Source organism: Convolutriloba macropyga, chromosome 6, assembly GCF_964194025.1.
Source record: "Convolutriloba macropyga chromosome 6, txConMacr16.3, whole genome shotgun sequence".
Lineage (NCBI taxonomy): Eukaryota > Metazoa > Xenacoelomorpha > Acoela > Convolutidae > Convolutriloba > Convolutriloba macropyga.
The window spans coordinates 47,291,650-47,318,196 of NC_134473.1; the positions used below are offsets into that span (position 1 = coordinate 47,291,650).

A 26,547-nucleotide genomic window follows, 5' to 3' on the forward strand; every position below is an offset into this window, starting at 1 on the left:
TATCTTTTTATATTAGCACTTTCATTTTGAAAGAAGAGAGATTAATCTATGTTCAAAACATAAACCGACTAATGTCGGAAGAATTACTCTCGAACGACAGGCGAGGCAATTTAATTCAGGGGCTGTAGCCTAGATAAATTTTTCTTTATGGGTGCAGAAATAGTTAACCACGCCGGGGTTCGGTTCGACCCATGAACCTCCCCATCCCTCACTAGAAGAAAAGCGCAAAAACGGTAAAGCAACAAAATTTGTATCAAAAAGACCCAACACGTTTACAATAACTGCTACGAACTTCGTTCGAGAACAACTAATCAACGTAGAAGCAGCGAGGGTGAGGCAGTTCTAATTCAAAGTCTTCAAATATTGTCATTGGCGCTAATACAGACCAAGGAATTGAAACGGAAAAATGAAACCAATAGGAGCTCTCTGACTTTTATGGGAACTGACGCCAATTGAGTTAAGCTTTCTAACATCCTAAATGAGAGCAATTCACATCACGCAAAAATTAAGACGTCCAGCGAACCACCAACCAAACCGAACAACCAAGCGTAAACGTTGCATAAAAAATATAATTGGTAAAATACTGGAAAACAATTGAAGCCTTATGCACATAAAACTTTGTATCAACTTTTACATTATAGATCAAAAATAAAAAGTTTAAGAGAACACATTGAATAAAATTACAAGTTTTGAGAAAACAATCAAAACTATTTCACTTTTCATTTAGTATGATGGTGGTGGGAGGGCGAGTTGTCTAGAGAGTAGACGCGGACGTAGTTGCTTAAGTGGAGGAGGGTAGGCGAGGGGGTGAGGGGAGGGCTGGGTAGCGGTGGTGGGGATGGTTCGTAAGTGGTGATGGGCGTGGGGTTACGTAGAAAGGGGGGATGTTAAGATATGGGGGAAGAGCAGTTGGAATATGAATAGAGAGAGGGGACTGACATAGGGTCAAAACGTCAATGACCTTGTCGCCATGACAACTATCAGAGGTATTCAACTAATGTACAAAAGAAACTAACTAAGAATGCTAAATGTTAATACTCAGAGTTCAAAACCAAAGTCAAGGTTCACGTTATGAACAAATTTGCCTCAGCTAAAAAGCCTGTAGAAAATCAACTTCTCTTCAAGTCGTAAAAAGACATACAATTAACTACTTCAACATTCGTTCGAGACCAACGAAAATGCCGATGGACGTCCAAAGATTAGCTAAAGTCCATTGAACCCTTCTTACGCCCTGGTAGGGGGCATAGCTTCACCCAGGAGCATTAAAATAGTATTAGACGTTATAACCAATTAGTAGAGTTTAAACTAAAAATGTCGGTACGATTTTGATTTGTTTTGACTTTAAGAACCGAACTGTCGCCAAGTGAGTGTAACTGTTTTTTCTGCATTAGAGCGGAGTCTATACCAAGAAACAAACAAAGTGAAGCGTAAAAAAGTGACTCGAAAAATCTATTCCCTCAGGCGACAACCTTTCAATCAAAAGGATAGCTGGGTACCCCAGTAATAGCTTGAAACTTCAGTAATAGCTGAGGACTACATGAGAACAATTGGATACACTGCAGTAAGCATGACAGCCTTTTTTTTGAGAATTGAATTTGATCATATTAGGTCAGATATTTCCAAAATAAGTGATTGGAAAGCATGCCACACTAAAAACTGACTATCAATTTTTTAATTAACAAAGTGAATAACTGTTTACTAAAGCAATTAGCAAGTTTATCCTATTCGATTTTTCAAAAACTGAGCTGCCGAAATCTTGAAACATGCTTGATATTTTCCAGAATAGCACGGGAACAATTAAGCATTAACTTTCACAAAAAATATACTTGCGATTGTCAATAAAACAATACTAAACTCAGTGCATAAAGAATTTCTCACAAATTCTGCGCATTATTTTTTAAGGGTGACATCGGCTATGCTACTGACTGCACTAGCTTTGTCTGAGAACAGTTGAAGAAAATCAATTGACAATTAACTTCGTTAACATGATTTCAGTCATCAACACAACAGATTAGCAGTTTAATTAAACTAATATCAGCAGTCCGTTTCTTTTCTTCAAAACAAGAAATAGGCCTCTATTGCAATATGCTTTTGTTCTCCCCATTTAGGTCAGGTAAGAACGAACACTTGTGATTGGAGGCATTAACATAGCTAGCGGGCTTTCTTCTGGATACATACTGTTGTTTTTCGGTTGATGACTCTTCAAATTGAGCCCATTTTAAGTTGCTCGCGCAAGCACCATCGTCAATTTGATTTTAGTTCGATGCCCCCTACTCATTGAGTGACAATTACATCAGAACGCTTATAATTGGCGTTTAAATTTGTTGTCCCTACTGATTGGGTGACAAACAAAAAACATTTTTGAATCCATGCAAGTAGACATTTAGTCTACAAGTACGCTGCCCTATCAAGTTTGGTAATAAATATTTGATAACTTTTATCCGAACATAACTGGAACGTCAATATATTTTTATCAAAGTATAAAAGCTCCATTTTCATAGCGAACCGATCTCCATTTAGATCTAGTTCCTGTTATGCACAGATTAGAAGCCCTTAAGATTGCCCAATTCAATCTCACTTTGACCCAGTTACTGATAATGCTGTATGGTTTGTCCCATTTAGAAGCGAGTCTGTCCGCCAGCCTTATGAGAAACTTTTTGCTCTCTCGGGCCATCATGCCGTCAACACTAAAATTAACGGAGTAAAAGCGGTTATTCCTGGCAAGCCTCGGAGTATTTTCTCTTTTCGTCAGCGCAGCTTTTCAGCCCATCCTCTGGATTTCTGTTGCTTAAGATTAAGCCTCAGTGTCTGTGACACGAATATCAAACGAGGCAGATTCTAGCGGACTCCAGACACCTCTTAAGAGAAGATCGACTCTTTACGCTTTCTGATTCTCTGAATGTTCACGACTTACTGGCTCTTTTCGAGTTCATGCAAGGCACTATGTCTCCCAATAAATCTCTAATTTGATTATGCCTTTGTAATAAGGGTTCCTTTTTGCAGATCAGGACATGCTGAACATGGAAATCTTCACCACAACCGTCATTTTACAGGGAGGTTTTTCAGGGGTCAACCGTGTCTTTGCGCCATGGAAATATGAAATTCGTTCTTTGAAAAAACAAAATTGTCTCTGTGACACTTTTACTGTTAACCAGAAAGAGTTTCCCGTTTTTAAATTTCCCTCCATTTTTTTCCTTTCTGATGTGCATGCTTTTTCTAACAAACCTTTTTATGTATTACTGTGCTGGGACTCATTTTCAAGCTGAAAACTTTGTTTGCTTTTGCAAACGTGAGTTTTGTGTGCGCCGACGTCCAATGTCGTTCCATTCAAAATAGAATCCCAAATCAGGAAAGATGTTTTCTTGGACATTTCAAATTGCTCACTCGTTTTTACCACTGGTTTTTGGAATACCTAATTCTCCGTTCTTAGCAGACATACTGATCAGTCTACTTTGAGGATTGCTCACATTATAAATGTTAGTTACGATTGATATGAACTGGTTTATCATCGAATCTTTTAGTGATATCCAAAATTCAGCGCAACCTGGGACAACTCTCATCAGAAAATTTAATTCGGCCTGAACTGATTTTGTGAAAACCGACCAACTCATGAGGGCAGAAATCGGCTGCAGCGCTCAATAGTTGAATCTTAACCAGCCAATTTTTGATTTTTTTCTTGAAAAAATTCTATCATGCTGGTTTCATCGCAAATGAAGCCCCCAAGATAACGTTTTCAAGTTACGATTTTCAAACCGTTTTGCTCAAAGTAACGCTTGGCTTCATAAATATGGTCTGGATGAACAATAAGGACGATCTTTTCCGGCTCAGGGTAGTAGCCATACTTCGGCCCCTGATCAACTAATTGTCCGAGCCACTGTTTTAAGTCATCGAACTTTGCGCAAGCCGGGGCATCATGGACGTCCAAAGATTAGCTAAAGTCCATTGAACCCTTCTTACGCCCTGGTAGGGGGCATAGCTTCACCCAGGAGCATTAAAATAGTATTAGACGTTATAACCAATTAGTAGAGTTTAAACTAAAAATGTCGGTACGATTTTGATTTGTTTTGACTTTAAGAACCGAACTGTCGCCAAGTGAGTGTAACTGTTTTTTCTGCATTAGAGCGGAGTCTATACCAAGAAACAAACAAAGTGAAGCGTAAAAAAGTGACTCGAAAAATCTATTCCCTCAGGCGACAACCTTTCAATCAAAAGGATAGCTGGGTACCCCAGTAATAGCTTGAAACTTCAGTAATAGCTGAGGACTACATGAGAACAATTGGATACACTGCAGTAAGCATGACAGCCTTTTTTTTGAGAATTGAATTTGATCATATTAGGTCAGATATTTCCAAAATAAGTGATTGGAAAGCATGCCACACTAAAAACTGACTATCAATTTTTTAATTAACAAAGTGAATAACTGTTTACTAAAGCAATTAGCAAGTTTATCCTATTCGATTTTTCAAAAACTGAGCTGCCGAAATCTTGAAACATGCTTGATATTTTCCAGAATAGCACGGGAACAATTAAGCATTAACTTTCACAAAAAATATACTTGCGATTGTCAATAAAACAATACTAAACTCAGTGCATAAAGAATTTCTCACAAATTCTGCGCATTATTTTTTAAGGGTGACATCGGCTATGCTACTGACTGCACTAGCTTTGTCTGAGAACAGTTGAAGAAAATCAATTGACAATTAACTTCGTTAACATGATTTCAGTCATCAACACAACAGATTAGCAGTTTAATTAAACTAATATCAGCAGTCCGTTTCTTTTCTTCAAAACAAGAAATAGGCCTCTATTGCAATATGCTTTTGTTCTCCCCATTTAGGTCAGGTAAGAACGAACACTTGTGATTGGAGGCATTAACATAGCTAGCGGGCTTTCTTCTGGATACATACTGTTGTTTTTCGGTTGATGACTCTTCAAATTGAGCCCATTTTAAGTTGCTCGCGCAAGCACCATCGTCAATTTGATTTTAGTTCGATGCCCCCTACTCATTGAGTGACAATTACATCAGAACGCTTATAATTGGCGTTAAAATTTGTTGTCCCTACTGATTGGGTGACAAACAAAAAACATTTTTGAATCCATGCAAGTAGACATTTAGTCTACAAGTACGCTGCCCTATCAAGTTTGGTAATAAATACTTGATAACTTTTATCCGAACATAACTGGAACGTCAATATATTTTTATCAAAGTATAAAAGCTCCATTTTCATAGCGAACCGATCTCCATTTAGATCTAGTTCCTGTTATGCACAGATTAGAAGCCCTTAAGATTGCCCAATTCAATCTCACTTTGACCCAGTTACTGATAATGCTGTATGGTTTGTCCCATTTAGAAGCGAGTCTGTCCGCCAGCCTTATGAGAAACTTTTTGCTCTCTCGGGCCATCATGCCGTCAACACTAAAATTAACGGAGTAAAAGCGGTTATTCCTGGCAAGCCTCGGAGTATTTTCTCTTTTCGTCAGCGCAGCTTTTCAGCCCATCCTCTGGATTTCTGTTGCTTAAGATTAAGCCTCAGTGTCTGTGACACGAATATCAAACGAGGCAGATTCTAGCGGACTCCAGACACCTCTTAAGAGAAGATCGACTCTTTACGCTTTCTGATTCTCTGAATGTTCACGACTTACTGGCTCTTTTCGAGTTCATGCAAGGCACTATGTCTCCCAATAAATCTCTAATTTGATTATGCCTTTGTAATAAGGGTTCCTTTTTGCAGATCAGGACATGCTGAACATGGAAATCTTCACCACAACCGTCATTTTACAGGGAGGCTTTTCAGGGGTCAACCGTGTCTTTGCGCCATGGAAATATGAAATTCGTTCTTTGAAAAAACAAAATTGTCTCTGTGACACTTTTACTGTTAACCAGAAAGAGTTTCCCGTTTTTAAATTTCCCTCCATTTTTTTCCTTTCTGATGTGCATGCTTTTTCTAACAAACCTTTTTATGTATTACTGTGCTGGGACTCATTTTCAAGCTGAAAACTTTGTTTGCTTTTGCAAACGTGAGTTTTGTGTGCGCCGACGTCCAATGTCGTTCCATTCAAAATAGAATCCCAAATCAGGAAAGATGTTTTCTTGGACATTTCAAATTGCTCACTCGTTTTTACCACTGGTTTTTGGAATACCTAATTCTCCGTTCTTAGCAGACATACTGATCAGTCTACTTTGAGGATTGCTCACATTATAAATGTTAGTTACGATTGATATGAACTGGTTTATCATCGAATCTTTTAGTGATATCCAAAATTCAGCGCAACCTGGGACAACTCTCATCAGAAAATTTAATTCGGCCTGAACTGATTTTGTGAAAACCGACCAACTCATGAGGGCAGAAATCGGCTGCAGCGCTCAATAGTTGAATCTTAACCAGCCAATTTTTGATTTTTTTCTTGAAAAAATTCTATCATGCTGGTTTCATCGCAAATGAAGCCCCCAAGATAACGTTTTCAAGTTACGATTTTCAAACCGTTTTGCTCAAAGTAACGCTTGGCTTCATAAATATGGTCTGGATGAACAATAAGGACGATCTTTTCCGGCTCAGGGTAGTAGCCATACTTCGGCCCCTGATCAACTAATTGTCCGAGCCACTGTTTTAAGTCATCGAACTTCGCGCAAGCCGGGGCATCATCTGCATAAAAACTTCGTCGGGCTGTGCATTTTTTTGATAAAAGACAATAGAGCAAAACCATAAAACAGCATTAAAAGAGGTTCGCCTCGAACTGTCCCTTCGTGGCGAATAAAGACGTCAGAATTGCTCAGCATAACATTAGAGCATCAAGCAGCAACATACCAAAACCATTGAAGGACTTTTTTTCAAACAACTCTCGAAGTCCATGAATCGCTCCCTCAATTCCACATGACACTCCAACCTCAAGTTGTTCTGATCCGAACCCATAGGCCAAGTCATCACCAGTAAAATCAGCCACTGCTTTACTGAGTAATCTTCGCGATTGGTTACACTAATGGCGATTGGTCTGACTCCTGCCTGTTTATCTAATGCAATGTGTCGACATGAGATCAAGGCTTTGATTTTACACCACGAAATGATTTCGTTTGCGATTAAATCACCAAACTTAAAAACTAAGTCTTTCAATCTGGAGCTTTCGAGCCAAAACCTAATTAACGCATCAAATCAGTGGTTGGCATCTGATCCAGAGGGTCTTGTACTACTAAAAAATTTCCGCGCGTCTTTCAAATTTACTACTAGGAAGTTCTGAAAAGTTGAATGTTTCCTCAAAAATGGTGAGGCTTTCGGGTGCTTTCCTTGCAGAATTTCGGTTACCATTCTTCCGTCTATTAAATCAGAAGGCTTAAGAACACTCTTTCCGTTTTATCTGCAAGGAATCATGTTGCATTTTTGATGTTCCCTTCAAACAAGTTAAGTTTTCCAGATTCTGATAACAGAAGCATCCATTCTCAGTTTATTCATGATGCTTAAGACATAGCGTAGATTACAACCTTCGAACTCTGCTTGATACTGGAATGTTAGAATTATTACAAAAATTACAGCTTTACAAAAAATTAAGTGCGTTTGAATTTTCAACCTATTTCCTCAATGAATACTTTTAATTATGAACTGACTTCCCGACTTTTTAAAAAACATTCTATTGATCTTGCGATTGTGTAATCCATCAATCCAGCAACATTATACTACGATCTTATAAACCCCTATATGTATTACTCTGCTGGGACTCATTTCCAAGCTGAAAACTTTGATTGCTGCTGCGAACGTGTTTTGTGTGCGTCGACGTCCAATGCCTTTCCGTTCGAAATAGAATCCAAAATCCGTTTACCAATCTGAGAAACTAAGTCCCTCAATCTGGAGCTTTTGGGCCCAAACCTAATTAATGCATCAATCCAGTGGTTGGCGTCTGATCCGGAAGGTCCTGAACTACCAAAAAGTTTCCGGGCTTCTTTTTCAACTTTACTATTAGGAAGTTCTGATAAGTTGAATGTCTCCTTATATATTGGTGAGGCTTTAGGGTGCTTTTCTTGCAGAATTTCGGTTACCTTTCTTCCGTCTGTTAAAAAAGAAGGCTTAAGAACACTCGTTGCGTCTTATCTGCAAGGAACCCTGTTGCATTTTTGATGTTCCGTTTAAACAAGTTAAGTTTTCCAGATTCGGATAACAGAAGCGTCCATTCTCAAAATATTTATGATTCTTAAGACATAGCGTAGATTACAACCTTCGAACTCTGCTTGATACTTCAATGTTATAATTATTACAAAAATTACAGCTTGACAAATAATAAAATGCGTTCAAATTTTTAACCGATTTCCTCTGAATACTTTTATTTTTTAACAACTGATTTCCCGACTTTTTGAAGAACATTCTATTGATCTTGCGACTGTGTAATCAATCAATCCAGCAACATCATACTATGATATTACGAGCCCTTATATGTATTACTCTGCTGGGACTCATTTTCAAGCTGAAGACTTTGATTGCTGCTGCGAACGTGAGTTTTGTGTACGTCGACGTCCAATGTCGTTCCGTTCAAAATAGAATCCGAAATCCGTTTACCAATCTGAGAAACTAAGTCCCTCAATCTGGAGATTTTGAGCCCAAATCTAATTAATCCAGTCGATGGCATCTGATCCAGAAGGTCCGGAACTACCAAAAAGTTTCCGGGCTTCTTTGAACTTTACTACTAGGACGTTCTGATAAGTTGAATGTCTCCTCAAATAATGGTGAGGCTTTCCGGTGCTTTTTTTGTAGAATTTCGGTTACCGTTCTTCCGTCTATTAAATCAGAAGTCTTAAGAACACTGGTTGCGTTTTATCTGCAAGGAACCCTGTTGCATTTTTGATGTTCCCTTCAAACAAGTTAAGTTTTCCAGATTCTGATAACAGAAGCGTCCATTCTCAAATTAATTACGATGCTTAAGACATAGCATAGATTACAACCTTCCAACTCTGCTTGACACTTCAATGTTAGAATTATTAAAAATTACAGCTTTACAAAAATTAAAATGCGTTCAAACTTTTAACCCATTTCCTCTGAATACTTTTAATTTGAAACAACTGACTTCCCGACTTCTTAAAAAACATTCTATTGATCTTGCGATTGTGTAATCAATCAATCCAGCAACATCATACTATGATATTACGAACCCTTATATGTATTACTTTGCTGGGACTCATTTTCAAGCTGAAGACTTTGATTGCTGCTGCGAACGTGAGTTTTGTGTACGTCGACGTCCAATGTCGTTCCGTTAAAAATAGAATCCGAAATCCGTTTACCAATCTGAGAAACTAAGTCCCTCGATCTGGAGATTTTGAGCCCAAATCTAATTAATCCAGTGGATGGCATCTGATCCAGAAGGTCCGGAACTACCAAAAAGTTTCCGGGCTTCTTTGAACTTTACTACTAGTACGTTCTGATAAGTTGAATGTCTCCTCAAATAATGGTGAGGCTTTCGGGTGCTTTCCTTGTAGAATTTCGGTTACCCTTCTTCCGTCTATTAAATCAGAAGGCTTAAGAACACTGGTTGCGTTTTATCTGCAAGGAACCCTGTTGCATTTTTGATGTTCCCTTCAAACAAGTTAAGTTTTCCAGATTCTGATAACAGAAGCGTCCATTCTCAAATTATTTACGATGCTTAAGACATAGCGTAGATTACAACCTTCCAACTCTGCTTGATACATCAATGTTAGAATTATTAAAAATTACAGCTTCACAAAAATTAAAATGCGTTCAAACTTTTAACCCATTTCCTCTGAATACTTTTAATTTGAAACAACTGACTTCCCGACTTCTTAAAAAACATTCTATTGATCTTGTGATTGTGTAATCAATCAATCCAGCAACATTATACTATGATCTTATAAACCCCTATATGTATTACTCTGCTGGGACTCATTTCCAAGCTGAAAACTCTGATTGCTGCTGCGAACGTGTTTTGTGTGCGTCGACGTCCAATGTCTTTCCGTACGAAATAGAAAACAAAATCCGTTTACCAATCTGAGAAACTAAGTCCCTCAATATGGAGCTTTTGGGCCCAAACCTAATTAACGCATCAAACCAGTGGTTGGCGTCTGATCCGGAGGGTCCTGAACTACCAAAAAGTTTCCGGGCTTCTTTTTCAACTTTACTATTAGGAAGTTCTGATAAGTTGAATGTCTCCTTAAATAATGGTGAGGCTTTAGGGTGCTTTTCTTGCAGAATTTCGGTTACCGTTCTTCCGTCGGTTAAAAAAGAAGGCTTAAGAAAACTCGTTGCGTCTTATCTGCAAGGATCCCTGTTGCATTTTTGATGTTCCGTTTAAACAAGTTAAGTTTTCCAGATTCTGATAACAGAAGCGTCCATTCACAAAATATTTATGATGCTTAAGACATAGCGTAGATTACAACCTTCGAACTCTGCTTGATACGTCAATGTTAGAATTATTAAAAATTACAGCTTTACAAAAATTAAAATGCGTTCAAACTTTTAACCCATTTCCTCTGAATACTTTTAATTTGAAACAACTGACTTCCCGACTTCTTAAAAAACATTCTATTGATCTTGCGATTGTGTAATCGATCAATCCAGCAACATTATACTATGATCTTATAAAACCTTATATGTATTACTCTGCTGTGACTCATTTCAAAGCTGAAGACTTTGATTGCTTCTGCGAACGTGAGTTTTGTGTGCGTCGACGTCCAATGTCTTTCCGTTCAAAATAGAATTCAAAATCCGTTTACTAATCTGAGAAACTAAGTCCCTCAATCTGGAGCTTTTGGGCCAAAACCTAATTAAGGCATCAATCCAGTGGTTTGCGTCTGATCCTAAAGGTCTTGAACTACCAAAAAGTTTCCGGGCTTCTTTTTCAACTTTACTACTAGGAAGTTCTGATAAGTTAAATGTCTCCTTAAATAATGGTGAGGCTTTAGGGTGCTTTTCAAGCAGAATTTCGGTTACCGTGCTTCCGTCTATTAAATCAGAAGGCTTAAGAACACTCGTTGCGTCTTATCTGCAAGGAACTCTGTAGCATTTTTGATGTTCCGTTTAAACAAGTTAAGTTTTCCAGATTCGGATAACAGAAGCGTCCATTCTCAAAATATTTATGATTCTTAAGACATAGCGTAGATTACAACCTTCGAACTCTGCTTGATACTTCAATGTTAGAATTATTACAAAAATTACAGCTTTACAAAAATTAAAATGCGTTCAAACTTTTAACCCATTTCCTCTGAATACTTTTAATTTGAAACAACTGACTTCCCGACTTCTTAAAAAACATTCTATTGATCTTGTGATTGTGTAATCAATCAATCCAGCAACATTATGATATGATCTTATAAACCCTTATATGTATTACTCTGCTGGGACTCATTTCCAAGCTGAAAACTTTGATTGCTGCTGCAAACGTGTTTTGTGTGCGTCGACGTCCAATGTCTTTCCCTTCGAAATAGAATCCAAAATCCGTTTACTAATCTGAGAAACTAAGTCCCTCAATCTGAAGCTTTTGGGCCAAAACCTAATTAACGCATCAATCCAGTGGTTTGCGTCTGATCCAAAAGGTCTTGAACTACCAAAAAGTTTCCGGGCTTCTTTTTCAACTTAACTACTAGGAAGTTCTGATGAGTTAAATGTCTCCTTAAATAATGGTGAGGCTTTAGGGTGCTTTTCTTGCAGAATTTCGGTTACCGTGCTTCCGTCTATTAAATCAGAAGGCTTAAGAACACTCGTTGCGTCTTATCTGCAATGGAACTCTGTTGCATTTTTGATGTTCCGTTTAAACAAGTTAAGTTTTCCAGATTCGGATAACAGAAGCGTCCATTCTCAAAATATTTATGATTCTTAAGACATAGCGTAGATTACAACCTTCGAACTCTGCTTGATACTTCAATGTTAGAATTATTACAAAAATTACAGCTTTACAAAAATTAAAATGTGTTCAAACTTTTAACCCATTTCCTCTGAATACTTTTAATTTGAAACAACTGACTTCCCGACTTCTTAAAAAACATTCTATTGATCTTGTGATTGTGTAATCAATCAATCCAGCAACATTATGATATGATCTTATAAACCCTTATATGTATTACTCTGCTGGGACTCATTTCCAAGCTGAAAACTTTGATTGCTGCTGCAAACGTGTTTTGTGTGCGTCGACGTCCAATGTCTTTCCCTTCGAAATAGAATCCAAAATCCGTTTACTAGTCTGAGAAACTAAGTCCCTCAATCTGAAGCTTTTGGGCCAAAACCTAATTAACGCATCAATCCAGTGGTTTGCGTCTGATCCAAAAGGTCTTGAACTACCAAAAAGTTTCCGGGCTTCTTTTTCAACTTTACTACTAGGAAGTTCTGATGAGTTAAAAGTCTCCTTAAATAATGGTGAGGCTTTAGGGTGCTTTTCTTGCAGAATTTCGGTTACCGTGCTTCCGTCTATTAAATCAGAAGGCTTAAGAACACTCGTTGCGTCTTATCTGCAATGGAACTCTGTTGCATTTTTGATGTTCCGTTTAAACAAGTTAAGTTTTCCAGATTCGGATAACAGAAGCGTCCATTCTCAAAATATTTATGATTCTTAAGACATAGCGTAGATTACAACCTTCGAACTCTGCTTGATACTTCAATGTTAGAATTATTACAAAAATTACAGCTTTACAAAAATTAAAATGCGTTCAAACTTTTAACCCATTTCCTCTGAATACTTTTAATTTGAAACAACTGACTTCCCGACTTCTTAAAAAACATTCTATTGATCTTGCGATTGTGTAATCAATCAATCCAGCAACATTATATGATCATATAAACCCTTATATGTATTACTCTGCTGGGACTCATTTCCAAGCTGAAAACTTTGATTGCTGCTGCAAACGTGTTTTGTGTGCGTCGACGTCCAATGTCTTTCCCTTCGAAATAGAATCCAAAATCCGTTTACTAATCTGAGAAACTAAGTCCCTCAATCTGAAGCTTTTGGGCCAAAACCTAATTAACGCATCAATCCAGTGGTTTGCGTCTGATCCAAAAGGTCTTGAACTACCAAAAAGTTTCCGGGCTTCTTTTTCAACTTAACTACTAGGAAGTTCTGATGAGTTAAATGTCTCCTTAAATAATGGTGAGGCTTTAGGGTGCTTTTCTTGCAGAATTTCGGTTACCGTGCTTCCGTCTATTAAATCAGAAGGCTTAAGAACACTCGTTGCGTCTTATCTGCAATGGAACTCTGTTGCATTTTTGATGTTCCGTTTAAACAAGTTAAGTTTTCCAGATTCGGATAACAGAAGCGTCCATTCTCAAAATATTTATGATTCTTAAGACATAGCGTAGATTACAACCTTCGAACTCTGCTTGATACTTCAATGTTAGAATTATTACAAAAATTACAGCTTTACAAAAATTAAAATGTGTTCAAACTTTTAACCCATTTCCTCTGAATACTTTTAATTTGAAACAACTGACTTCCCGACTTCTTAAAAAACATTCTATTGATCTTGTGATTGTGTAATCAATCAATCCAGCAACATTATGATATGATCTTATAAACCCTTATATGTATTACTCTGCTGGGACTCATTTCCAAGCTGAAAACTTTGATTGCTGCTGCAAACGTGTTTTGTGTGCGTCGACGTCCAATGTCTTTCCCTTCGAAATAGAATCCAAAATCCGTTTACTAGTCTGAGAAACTAAGTCCCTCAATCTGAAGCTTTTGGGCCAAAACCTAATTAACGCATCAATCCAGTGGTTTGCGTCTGATCCAAAAGGTCTTGAACTACCAAAAAGTTTCCGGGCTTCTTTTTCAACTTTACTACTAGGAAGTTCTGATGAGTTAAAAGTCTCCTTAAATAATGGTGAGGCTTTAGGGTGCTTTTCTTGCAGAATTTCGGTTACCGTGCTTCCGTCTATTAAATCAGAAGGCTTAAGAACACTCGTTGCGTCTTATCTGCAAGGAACTCTGTTGCATTTTTGATGTTCCGTTTAAACAAGTTCAGTTTTCCAGATTCTGATAACACAAGCGTCCATTCTCAAATTAATTACGATGCTTAAGACATAGCGTAGATTACAACCTTCCAACTCTGCTTGACACTTCAATGTTAGAATTATTAAAAATTACAGCTTTACAAAAATTAAAATGCGTTCAAACTTTTAACCCATTTCCTCTGAATACTTTTAATTTGAAACAACTGACTTCCCGACTTCTTAAAAAACATTCTATTGATCTTGCGATTGTGTAATCAATCAATCCAGCAACATTATATGATCATATAAACCCTTATATGTATTATTCTGCTGGGACTCATTTCCAAGCTGAAAACTTTGATTGCTGCTGCAAACGTGTTTTGTGTGCGTCGACGTCCAATGTCTTTCCCTTCGAAATAGAATCCAAAATCCGTTTACTAATCTGAGAAACTAAGTCCCTCAATCTGAAGCTTTTGGGCCAAAACCTAATTAACGCATCAATCCAGTGGTTTGCGTCTGATCCAAAAGGTCTTGAACTACCAAAAAGTTTCCGGGCTTCTTTTTCAACTTTACTACTAGGAAGTTCTGATGAGTTAAATGTCTCCTTAAATAATGGTGAGGCTTTAGGGTGCTTTTCTTGCAGAATTTCGGTTACCGTGCTTCCGTCTATTCAATCAGAAGGCTTAAGAACACTCGTTGCGTCTTATCTGCAAGGAACTCTGTTGCATTTTTGATGTTCCGTTTAAACAAGTTCAGTTTTCCAGATTCGGATAACAGAAGCGTCCATTCTCAAAATATTTATGATTCTTAAGACATAGCGTAGATTACAACCTTCGAACTCTGCTTGATACTTCAATGTTAGAATTATTACAAAAATTACAGCTTTACAAAAATTAAAATGCGTTCAAACTTTTAACCCATTTCCTCTGAATACTTTTAATTTGAAACAACTGACTTCCCGACTTCTTAAAAAACATTCTATTGATCTTGCGATTCTGTAATCAATCAATCCAGCAACATTATATGATCTTATAAACCCTTATATGTATTATTCTGCTGGGACTCATTTCCAAGCTGAAGACTTTGATTGCTGCTGCGAACGTGAGTTTTGTGTGCGTCGACGTCCAATGTCTTTCCGTTCAAAATAGAATTCAAAATCCGTTCACTAATCTGAGAAACTAAGTCCCTCAATCTGGAGCTTTTGGGCCAAAACCTAATTAACGCATCAATCCAGTGGTTGGCGTCTGATCCAAAAGGTCTTGAACTACCAAAAAGTTTCCGGGCTTCTTTTTCAACTTTACTACTAGGAAGTTCTAATAAGTTAAATGTCTCCTTAAATAATGGTGAGGCTTTAGGGTGCTTTTCTTGCAGAATTTCGGTTACCGTGCTTCCGTCTATTAAATAAGAAGGCTTAAGAACACTCGTTGCGTCTTATCTGCAAGGAACCCGTTGCATTTTTGATGTTACCTTTAAACAAGTTAAGTTTTCCAGATTCTGATAAGAGAAGCGTCCATTCACAAAATATTTATGATGCTTAAGACATAGCGTAGATTACAACCTTCGAACTCTGCTTGATACGTCAATGTTAGAATTATTACAAAAATTACAGCTTTACAAAAACTAAAATGAGTTCGAAATTTCAACTCATTTCCTCTGAATACTTTTAATTTGGAACAACTGACTTCCCGACTTCTTAAAAAACATTCTATTGAACTTGCGATTGTGTAGTCCATCAATCCTGCAACATTATACTACGATCTTATAAACCCATATATGTATTACTCTGCTGGGACTCATTTCCAAGCTGAAAACTTTGATTGCTGCTGCAAACGTGTTTTGTGTGCGTCGACGTCCAATGTCTTTCCCTTCGAAATAGAATCCAAAATCCGTTTACCAATCTGAAAAACTAAGTCCCTCAATCTGGAGCTTTTGGGCCCAAACCTAATTAACGCATCAATCCAGTGGTTGGCGTCTGATCCGAAAGGTCCTGAACTACCAAAAAATTTCCGGGCTTCTTTTTCAACTTTACTATTAGGAAGTTCTGATAAGTTAAATGTCTCCCTAAATAATGGTGAGGCTTTAGGGTGCTTTTCTTGCAGAATTTCGGTTACCGTTCTTCCGTCTATTAAATCGGAAGGCTTAAGAACACTGGTTGCGTTTTATCTGCAAGGAACCCTGTTGCATTTTTGATGTTCCCTTCAAACAAGTTAAGTTTTCCAGATTCTGATAACAGAAGCATCCAATCTCAGTTTATTTCTGATGCTTAAGACATAGCGTAGATTACAACCTTCGAACTCTGCTTGATACTGGAATGTTAGAATTATTACAAAAATTACAGCGTTACAAACAATCAAATGCGTTCGAAAATTCAACCTATTTCCTCAATGAATACTTTTAATTATGAACTGACTTCCCGACTTTTTAAAAAACATTCTATTGAGCTTGCGATTGTGTAATCAATCAATCGAGCAACATTATACTATGATTTCACAAACCCTTATATGTATTACTCTGCTAGGACTCATTTCCAAGCTGAAGACTTTGACTGCAGCTGCGAAAGTGAGTTTTGTGTGCGTCGGAGTCCAATGTCGTTCCGATCAAAATAGAATCCGAAATCCGTATATCAATCTGAGAAACTAAGTCCCTCAATCTGCAGCTTTCGAGTCCAAACATAATTAACGCATCAAACCAGTGGTTGGCGTCTGATTCAGAAGGTCCTGAACTACACAAAAGTTTCCGGGCTTCTTCAACTTTACTACCCGAAAGTTCTGATAAGTTGAATGTCTCCTCAAATAATGGTGAGGCTTTCGAATTTGCAACCTATTTCCTCAATGAATACTTTTAATTATGAACTGACTTCCCGACTTTTTAAAAAACATTCTATTGAGCTTGCGATTGTGTAATCAATCAATCGAGCAACATTATACTATGATTTCACAAACCCTTATATGTATTACTCTGCTAGGACTCATTTCCAAGCTGAAGACTTTGATTGCAGCTGCGAACGTGAGTTTTGTGTGCGTCGGCTTCCAATGTCGTTCCGTTCAAAATAGAATCCGAAATCCGTTTATCAATCTGAGAAACTAAGTCCCTCAATCTGGAGCTTTCGAGTCCAAACCTAATTAACTCATCAAACCAGTGGTTGGCGTCTGATCCAGACGGTCCTGAAATACCAAAAAAGTTTCCGGGCTTCTTTTTCAACTTTACTACTCGAAAGTTCTGACAAATTGAATGTCTCCTCAAATAAAGTTGAGGCTTTCGGGTGCTTTTCAAGCAGAATTTCGGTTACCGTTCTTCCGTCTATTAAATCAGAAGGCTTAAGAACACTCGTTGCGTTTTTATCTGCAAGGAACCTTATTCCGTTTTTGATGTTCCCTTCAAACAAGTTTTCCAGATTCTGATAACAGACGCGTCCATTCTCAAAATATTTATGATGCTTAAGACATAGCGTAGATCACAACTTTCCAACTCTGCTTGATACTGGAATGTTAAGAATTATTACAAAAATTACAGCTTTACAAAAAATTAAATGCGTTCGAATTTTCAACCTATTTCCTCAATGAATACTTTTAATTATGAACTGACTTCCCGACTTTTTAAAAAACATTCTATTGAGCTTGCGATTGTGTAATCAATCAATCCAGCAACATTATTTTATTAAGATTTCACATAACCTTATACGTATTACTCTGCTTGGACTCATTTTCAAGCTGAGGACTTTGATTGCTGTTGCGAACGTGAGTTTTGTGTGCGTCGACGTCCAATGTTGTTGTGTTCAAAATGGAATCCGAAATCCGTTTACTAATCTGAGAAACTAAGTCCCTCAAACTGCAGCTTTCGAGTCCAAACATAATTAACGCATCAAACCAGTGGTTGGCGTCTGATTCAGAAGGTCCTGAACTACCCAAAAGTTTCCGGGCTTCTTCAACTTTACTACCCGAAAGTTCTGATAAGTTGAATGTCTCCTCAAATAATGGTGAGGCTTTCGGGTGCTTTTCTAGCAGAATTTCGTTTAACCTTCTTCCGTCTTTTAAATCAGAGGGCTTAAGAACACTCGTTGCGTTTTTATCCGCAAGGAAGCTGGTTGGATTTTCAATGTTCCCTTCGAACAAGTTAAGTTTTCCAGACTCTGATAACAGAATCTCAATTTATTTATGATGCTTAAGACAATAGCGTAGATTACAACCTTCTAACTCTGCTTGATACTTCAATGTTATAATTATTCCAAAAATTAGATTTACAAAAATTAAAATGCGTTTGAATTTCCAACCCATTTCCTCTGAATACTTTTAATTTTTAACAACTGACTTCCAGACTTTTTAAAAAACATTCTATTGACCTTGCGATTGTGTAATCAATCAATCCAGCATAACTACACTATGAGCTCATACCAAGAACACTTTTTCATGAGCTCTTTCATATATGCCTGCGATTTCGATTATAAACATAGCTGGCAGATTGCCCGAATAGCTGCGGAAGAATAGACCTGCGTACCGTATAATATATAGAGAGAGATACAGATACAAAATGAAAAAAGTTATCGACGCCGATCAAAAAGCTGTAAAAACATTCAGCGATGAATAAATAAAGCTTGTTAAAATTCATTGCGCAGAAGAATTTTTAATAGGGACCTTTATTACACATATGCGTTCCTTTGACCTTATATTAATTCAAATTAAACTTTAAATTTAAGTTTTAAAGTGCAAAAGTCATTTTATTGAGTGTGGTAAGTCACGTATTATCAAAACCTAATCACGCAAATGATGTAAAACATCTGCTAAAGAGAGAGAGAGAGAGAGAGAAATGACGTCACGCGCGCAAACGCAGTTAGTGAGAGAAAGTGATTAAGAAAATTTGACTTCAGCTTTGCTGCGTAAAAAGTAAAACCAAAAAGAGCGTCAGACGACGAAACAAATAACATATCCGGAAGAATTCCGGAAACGACTTGAAGTAGAAGAGTCACGATCCTCACTGTACTAATGCACATTTTGCATAATTTCGCTAAACATTTTGAAACAACAATAGAACAATTATGAGAAAACTAACTGACAGAAACTTGACAACTAAAAAAATTTGATTTTCGTTGCGATTCCAAAAAACTATTGTTGAAATACGCTGTAAAACAGGTAGTTCGCAAAAAAATAATAAATGACAGACAGCTTGTTGAATGGGTTGGTAGAGAGAAACTCGAGGAAAGGGAAAGTAAGACTCTAAAACAAAATCTCTACAAATTTTAAATTCAATTTCCAAACCAATAATTTGAGAAAAAACACTCATACATCAGAAACCCACACAATAACTGACAGAAGTACTCAACAAGAACTGAATAATAAAAGACAAAAGACTGAAAGACAAAAGATTAAACTTTTTAATTTATTTAAGTGAAAAGTGCACTGCTTACACTCCAAGATTCTTCCAGAAAACTATTACGAAAAAAATTTGTTTCTGCTAAATCGTTCACTATTCTAAAACGCAGGATAGAATTATCAAACAACTACAAGACACTGCCAAAATAAAAAAACTTGAAATGAAATTTGCATAATTGATTTTTGTTCAAAAAGGCCATGTCTAGACTTGAAGTGCTACCTTATAGTAGCAACACCGATAGAATAACTATTTAAAAAAATAACCGCAAAAAAACTGCACCAAAAACCGAAAGATTAAAAGAAATAGGCAAAACCATTAAAACATCCGAAACTCGGCAAAAATGCTTGAACTTAGAAAATTTTCAACAAAAACATTTGAAATTAAATATTGGTCCAACGAAAGACCAATGAAAAAAAAGCTACAAAAACTGGTTTTCAGCTACACCAATTTGCAACTGCTATCAAATATAGAAGCAGAGTACATAAATTGATAGAAAAACTTAAAACTAAAGTAAAATGCAAAAACTTGGAAAAACTGGGAGTTAAAACTAAAAAAGTGCTATTGAAAATCCAAATGTGATCAAGAATTTCACTCGCTTAGCAAAAATTTTTGCACATCTACTCCTCTCGTTCTCTCTCAAAAACTAATATGAAAAGAATACCAATCGCACTCTCCCTCTCTCTCTCTCTCTTTACTGCTCTTCAACCCTTTCATCCGTTTGACCTAAATATTAAGTTTTCATATGAAGCATTGACTTTTACATTGCGTTTTGAAATACAATCCACATCGATCAAAAAATAAGTACATATATTTATTTAGCGATCAAGGATTATAAAGCATCACAGTCATCGTTCTGTCTATATAAAAATTGAAAAAATATTACAGAATTGAAAATTGAAATACTTCGCAAAAAAATGTCAAAATTTTAAAATTAATAAAATATTTGAAAACTGTAAATAAAAACAAACAAATTGTCATTAAATTTAAAATATTGAACATCAAAAATTAATCAGGTTTTAAAAACACGATGATCAACCACTGGCTGAGCAAAGAACGAAAATATCTACGAATTAAAACCAAACACAGACAAAAAACAAAGAAAAATTGGACACAAATCGCAAAAAAAAAACGGATTAGTATGTGTAAAATTTTTTTAAACAAAAAGACCTCATTTCAAAAGAGTTAACCAATGCACGAATTGCCAAACAAACGTTGCCACATACACCAATTTTTTAAAAAAGTCCACTCACATATCAAAAAATGGGGAAATTAAGGAAAACAAATTTACTATAAAGTAGATATATATGACCATTTTACACTTAGAATTATTAGGCTCTGCAAAACTTTGTGGTATCAATTTCAGAAAGTTGTGAAACATTTTTCAGAGTCAAAAAGTCATTCACTAAATGCAGCGCATGATCAAAACATAGCCGGCAGATTGCCGGAATAGCTGAGAAAGAATAGACCTGCGTGCCATATAAGAGATAGAAACAGATACAGATCTAAATTGAAAAAAAAATCGACGACGCTCAAAAAACTAGGCTAAAAAACATTCAACGATGAATTAATAAAACTTTTTAAAATTCATTCCACAGAAGCCTCTTATTAGGGACCTTTACTGCACATATGAGTTCCTTTGACCTTAAACAAATTCAAATTAAACTTAAGTTTTAAAGTGCAAAAGTCATTTTATTGGGGAGGTAAGTCACGTATGATCAATATCTAATAAGGCAAATAACCTAAAAACTTTCGCTAAATTGAGTGAGAAATGACGTCACGCGCGCAAATTCCGTTAGTGAGAGGAAGAAGTCATTCAAAAAATTTGACTTTTTCAGCTTTGCTGTGTGAACAAATGTAAAACGAAAAAAGAGCGTCAGACGACGAAACAAAAAACTTAGCAGGACAAGTCCTGACGTACAATTCAAAGAATTTTCATTGACTAAACAGAAAAACTAGACTTAGAATGGACTATGAGTGAATTGAGAAAACCATTTTATAAAAAATCAGATCAAAAAAATAAGAAAAAAACAGAAAATCAATGTCAAAATGCCGCATGTGAACAAAAAAACCACTAGCGCGAAATTAAAATTTAATTCAAACAAAAAAATTAGACCTAGAATGAGCTGTGAAAGGATTGGGAAAACCAATTAGAAAAATACGATCCAAAAAATCGAAAAAACAGTAACAATCAGAGTGAAATTGCCGCATGTGAACAAAAAAACACTACCGAGAAACCGATATTTTGTTCAAACAACGTTTTCTCACTCTACTTTAAAATTAGAGCGAAAAAAATTCACGCCGCAAAAGCACTCGCTTTTCGCTCCATTTCCTGTTTCGGCGTGACCAAAATCACCACTCCAATTTGACTTCAAAAATCATGAAAATGTGTGAAAAGATCTTGAAAAAATAAAAAACATAGCAGGACAAGTCCTGACGTACAATTCAAAGAATTTTCATTGACTAAACTGAAAAACTAGACTTAGAATGGACTATGAGTGAATTGAGAAAACCATTTTATAAAAAATCAGATCAAAAAAATAAGAAAAAAACAGAAAATCAATGTCAAAATGCCGCATGTGAACAAAAAAACCACTAGCGCGAAATTAAAATTTAATTCAAACAAAAAAATTAGACCTAGAATGAGCTGTGAAAGGATTGGGAAAACCAATTAGAAAAATACGATCCAAAAAAACGAAAAAACAGTAACAATCAGAGTGAAATTGCCGCATGTGAACAAAAAACCACTACCGAGAAACCGAATTTTTGTTCAAACACCGTTTTCTCACTCTACTTTAAAATTACAGCGAAAAAATTTCACGCCGCAAAACCACTCGCTTTTTCGCTGCATTTCCTGTTTCGGCGTGACTAAAATCACTACTCCAATTTGACTTCAAAAATCATGAAAATGTGTGAACAGATCTTAAAAAAAAGACAATGCCCCAATACAATTCAAATTCTTTGAATTGTAAAAAGAGACAGCGCCCCAATCTTTGAATTGTAAAAAACCAAGAGCACCGCAATATAGCTACGCTCAGCTTACAGCTTCGCAGCTATAAAAACTCTCACTCAGAACAAAATTAGTTCACACGGCAATTTTACTCTTTCGCTTTTAGGTCAAAACACCGTCTGAACGAATAGTACTTCCTGTAAAAAACTCTCAAGAAAACCAATACTCCTCTACGCGTAGTAAAAAAAACCAAGAGCACCGCAATATAGCTTCGGTCAGCTTACAGCTTCGCAGCTATAATAAAATAGTACAACTTTATAACAGGAACCCTAGGCCTATTTCATATTGTGAGCGATATCTAACGTTAATAGATTCTCGATAGTACGGGTTTGGGCATTGATGCGAGAATGCACATTACTGAAGCCTGGTGTTTGAAATTGTTACTCATTTACTCCAGGAAAACAACAGATATTGATGCCTTTTCGCTTGTTTTTAAATGAGATTTTATACACCTAACAGGGTGCCTAAAGATACAGCATTTCTGCTTAAATGCGACCAATGTTCAGAAAGTTTTAACCGTTTAATTTGAAAATGTTGAAATGACGTATAAATAAAGAAAGAACAGAGTTAAACTATTACACACTCGAAAGCATAACTATCATCTCGTCACAATTATAGATGACAAATGCACAAAGAACACGCTGACGAAATGAACCAGACAATGATTTAATCATTTCAAACCCACTCCCCCCCCCCGAACGTAGGCTACCACTACGCATAATATAATTTAAACGTTGAGTAGTGGATTGAAGCTCCGAAGTCTAGCCTGAGGGTGCCTTAGTGTTCAAACTCAAGCTTTCGAAAACTTCATTGAGAGAAGAACATGAGAAGGGAAGGGAGCTAAATTTTGTCGAAAATGCTTCACTTGGTTCATTATGTTCAGCTCATAGAAAGATCAACAAAAATGCACCCACAGTTGATTGAAAACGAAGATAAGACAACTTACAAATTAAACGTGAATGCAATCAGTTATTGCGAATTTGAAACAAATATTCAGACTTATTCTTAGGAGAATATCTGGCAATTTCAGACATCGGTAGATGTCTTTTTTGACATATTAGATTTTAACCAATCAGTAGATTATAGTAAATTTTCAAATCATCCAATCGAGCTGTTTTGAAAGCGAGCATGCCCAGAATATAGCGAAGCTCACTAAGTTCAGAATAATGAAATTAAAATTAAATTCTGTATTTTATTAACATAGCTGGCAGATTGCCAGAAAATAGCCGCAATAGATTCGTAGATCGGCAGTAAAGAACAGTAAAAAAGACAGACCAAAAAAAATCGTCTTTTCATTCAGGGCTGATCTGTTATATTTTGATTAAAAATCTGTATAAGTTACTGCTGCCTCTATTAGCTGATCTCAAATAACCTTCATTTAGACTGACACACACCCATTTGACCTTATCTCTTTGAATTAAAGTAAATTAAAGTCAATTTCAAAGTGAGGAAGTCATTTTTGAGAGTGAGGTAAGTCAAGAGTGACCAAAAATTTAATCACGCGCATGAACAAAAAAACTCGCTCCACTAAGAGCGAAAAATGACGTCACACATGCAATTCAGTTGAAATTGCATGAACGAATGAACAAAAAGTGGCTGTGACGTCATATGGTCGTAACAAAAATCATGAAGAAATAAAAAAAACATAGCCGGAAGAATTCCGGAAGCGACTCGAAGCGTCAGAACTTCACTAATAAAACCGTAATTGCAACAGAAGCCACTACCTTTTGTATTAAACCATGAACTCACTACCTCCCCAGGCCTGCTCTAAAAATTGGTGAAACTTAAACCACTGTCAACAAGAGAAACAAAATGCAGCAAAATTTTATATCATTGAAAACTTGGTATCGTTAAAAAATCCAAAATAAATGAGGTGGTTAAAAACCTGATAGTCTGAAAAAGCTGAAAAGGTTATCAATAGCCCTCTAATAATTCATGATTCTAATCTGAAAAAGATCGCGAAAGCAAACGGCAGATAATAATCTTAAAAACTAAGTTAAATCTTTTCAAGAAAGAAAGCTCAAATTTAAGAATAAGAAAACACCTATAATTACACTTCGCATCACTGCGATTAACACAAAAAACAACACACACCTGTTCCTTCTTGTACACAAGCTAGACCACATGATTTCACACTAAATCAAAAATAAAATTGATCATAGAAAAGACATAAGCAGCAGAATAATCAAAGGCAAAAAATCGTTTTAATTAATACCAAGGCCAAAAGAAAGCTGTAGTATTTAGTCATAAGTGGAATTTTGGAAAAAGCTTGCTATCAAGCTCTCAGTACTGCCTTATGTTGAATGAAATCAATTGCAAACCAAAGAAATGACGAAAATCTAAGAAAAAGCTGAAATCATTCATTTTTTACAACTAAAAAAAATCAATATACCGAAAATAAATGTAGGTGCCAGGACAAAGCTAGAATGATACTAACTAGAATATAAATATAGGCACAATGTAAGGAACACCGTTACAAAAAGACATTCTTGATTTTTGAAATTTGAAAATCAATTTAAAAAACTCAAGAAAAACGATACATTTCATTGCTCAGCATTCAAGACATAGAAAAGATAACTAGTCAACCGATACAAAGATCTATCCTCCTGAAGAGAACAAAAAATGAGAAAAAGCAGAATTCATAAATACGAAACATTAACATTTTGCAAAAATAATGGTCAAAGAACTTTTTTGTCCAAAGAAAGTTAAGACTGCATTTATGAAAAAGTTTTAACTGTTTTTTCAAAACTTAACGCCAAAAAATTAATGAATTTTTACTGAAACGAAATTAAAGTCCCTCATGTTGCACAAAAGCAAAAAAGCTATTTGTAGCAATTACAACCAAAAGACAAACGAAAAACTGACGAAAATCGGAAAAAAACTACCAAAATCGGATTAGCATATGTACAATTTTATGAAACAAAATTACATCGAGGTAGAAAGAGGCGTTGAGTATAGGAAATATCAAAGAGAAGTTGCCATATTAACTGATTTTTGACAAAAAGACGAATAATAGATCCAAAAATGAAGAAATTAATATTAAAAAAGCCAAAAATTAGTTAAAAAATCAAGAATTATGTGCCAATTTTCAACTTGAAACGCATTTTCAGGCTCTGCAAAACACTGTGGTATCAATTTCCGAAGTTGACATTTCAATATAGTATCGAATAGAATTTATTTCTACAAGAAACCTAATTAAAAGCAAGAAAATTGGGCCACTCAGACGAAAAAACGGCTAAAAACGGTCATCTATATGTGCAATTCAGTCAAAAACTACTTTTCAAAGTCAAAAAGTCATTCACTAAACGCAGCGCATGATCAAAAAACTTCTCTCGCTTAGCGAAAATCTGTTCACCAAGACAGCTTTTCTCACTTTCGCTTTTAGGTCAAAATGCCGCGTGAACAAATCTATTTCCTGTCAAAAAAAAAAAAACCGAGAGAAAACCAATACTCCTCTTCGAGTCGTAAAAACCAAGAGAAGGCCAATAATAGCCCCAGCTATCGCTGTGCGGCTATTAAAAACAAAAATCATATCACTCAGATTTTCGTCTGCAAATTTTGTGTTTTCAATGCAGATAAGGTTTACCTTTCTATTTCATTGGTGAACAAAAAAGTTTTGTTGGCTTTTTAAAATTTTAGTATCAACATGAAGTTTCACTTAGTCCGAGCTTGTATGTCATGGATAGATCTCCACACGAGCTATATGAGGTTAATCCCAAGTTTTGCTGGATGAGTTGAAAAATGTTATTTTATTGTGCAGTTACAACAGCACTTCAATTCACTCTTATCAACACATAATTTGAACAAATTTCAGGTATAATAATAATAATGGCTGTCTTTGAACGATTACAAACCCAAATGCGCGTTAGCCAACTATCTGTTGAGTTCTATCGGTATTTTGAATTCGAGTTTTGTCATGTATATGCAGCTACGTTCTTTTATCATATAAAGAGACATCAGTGTAAAAAGGAGGTTATCTTTCAGTCCAGATAGCATAGAAAAGGAATACAGTGAGGTGGTATGGGTAGACCGTGTGATAAGATCTCCCCTTGTGCTGCATCAATTTGTTTTAGATTTAAATGGTGCGATTGGAGTGTTGTTGATAGAAGAGACAGCATTGGCGTTGGTATTGGCTCTGTGGGTGGCGGTGGTGTTGATTGAGGAGTTAGTGTCGACTAGAAACTCTTTCCCACTGTACAGTCTGTTAGGCTGCACTTGTCTCTTCGGTCTACCATTCGGATCAATTCCTAAATCATTCAGCTCATA

General features: G+C 36.2%; 2 protein-coding genes across 2 annotated transcripts in view; one reads left to right on the forward strand and one right to left on the reverse strand.

Annotated features, from left to right (window-relative positions):
* LOC142341716 (gamma-aminobutyric acid receptor-associated protein) overlaps positions 1-26,547 on the forward strand; it is a 335,133-nt gene that overhangs the window by 187,483 nt on the left and 121,103 nt on the right. The gene's annotated exons all lie outside the window — the stretch shown is intronic.
* The window catches only part of LOC142341715 (uncharacterized), a 47,165-nt gene continuing 46,589 nt past the window's right edge, over positions 25,972-26,547 (reverse strand). Inside the window, exon 11 of the mRNA XM_075392879.1 lies at positions 25,972-26,528. Coding sequence (XP_075248994.1) covers positions 26,341-26,528 — 188 coding nt within the window. The 3' untranslated portion in view covers positions 25,972-26,340. The remainder of the gene's footprint in view (positions 26,529-26,547) is intronic.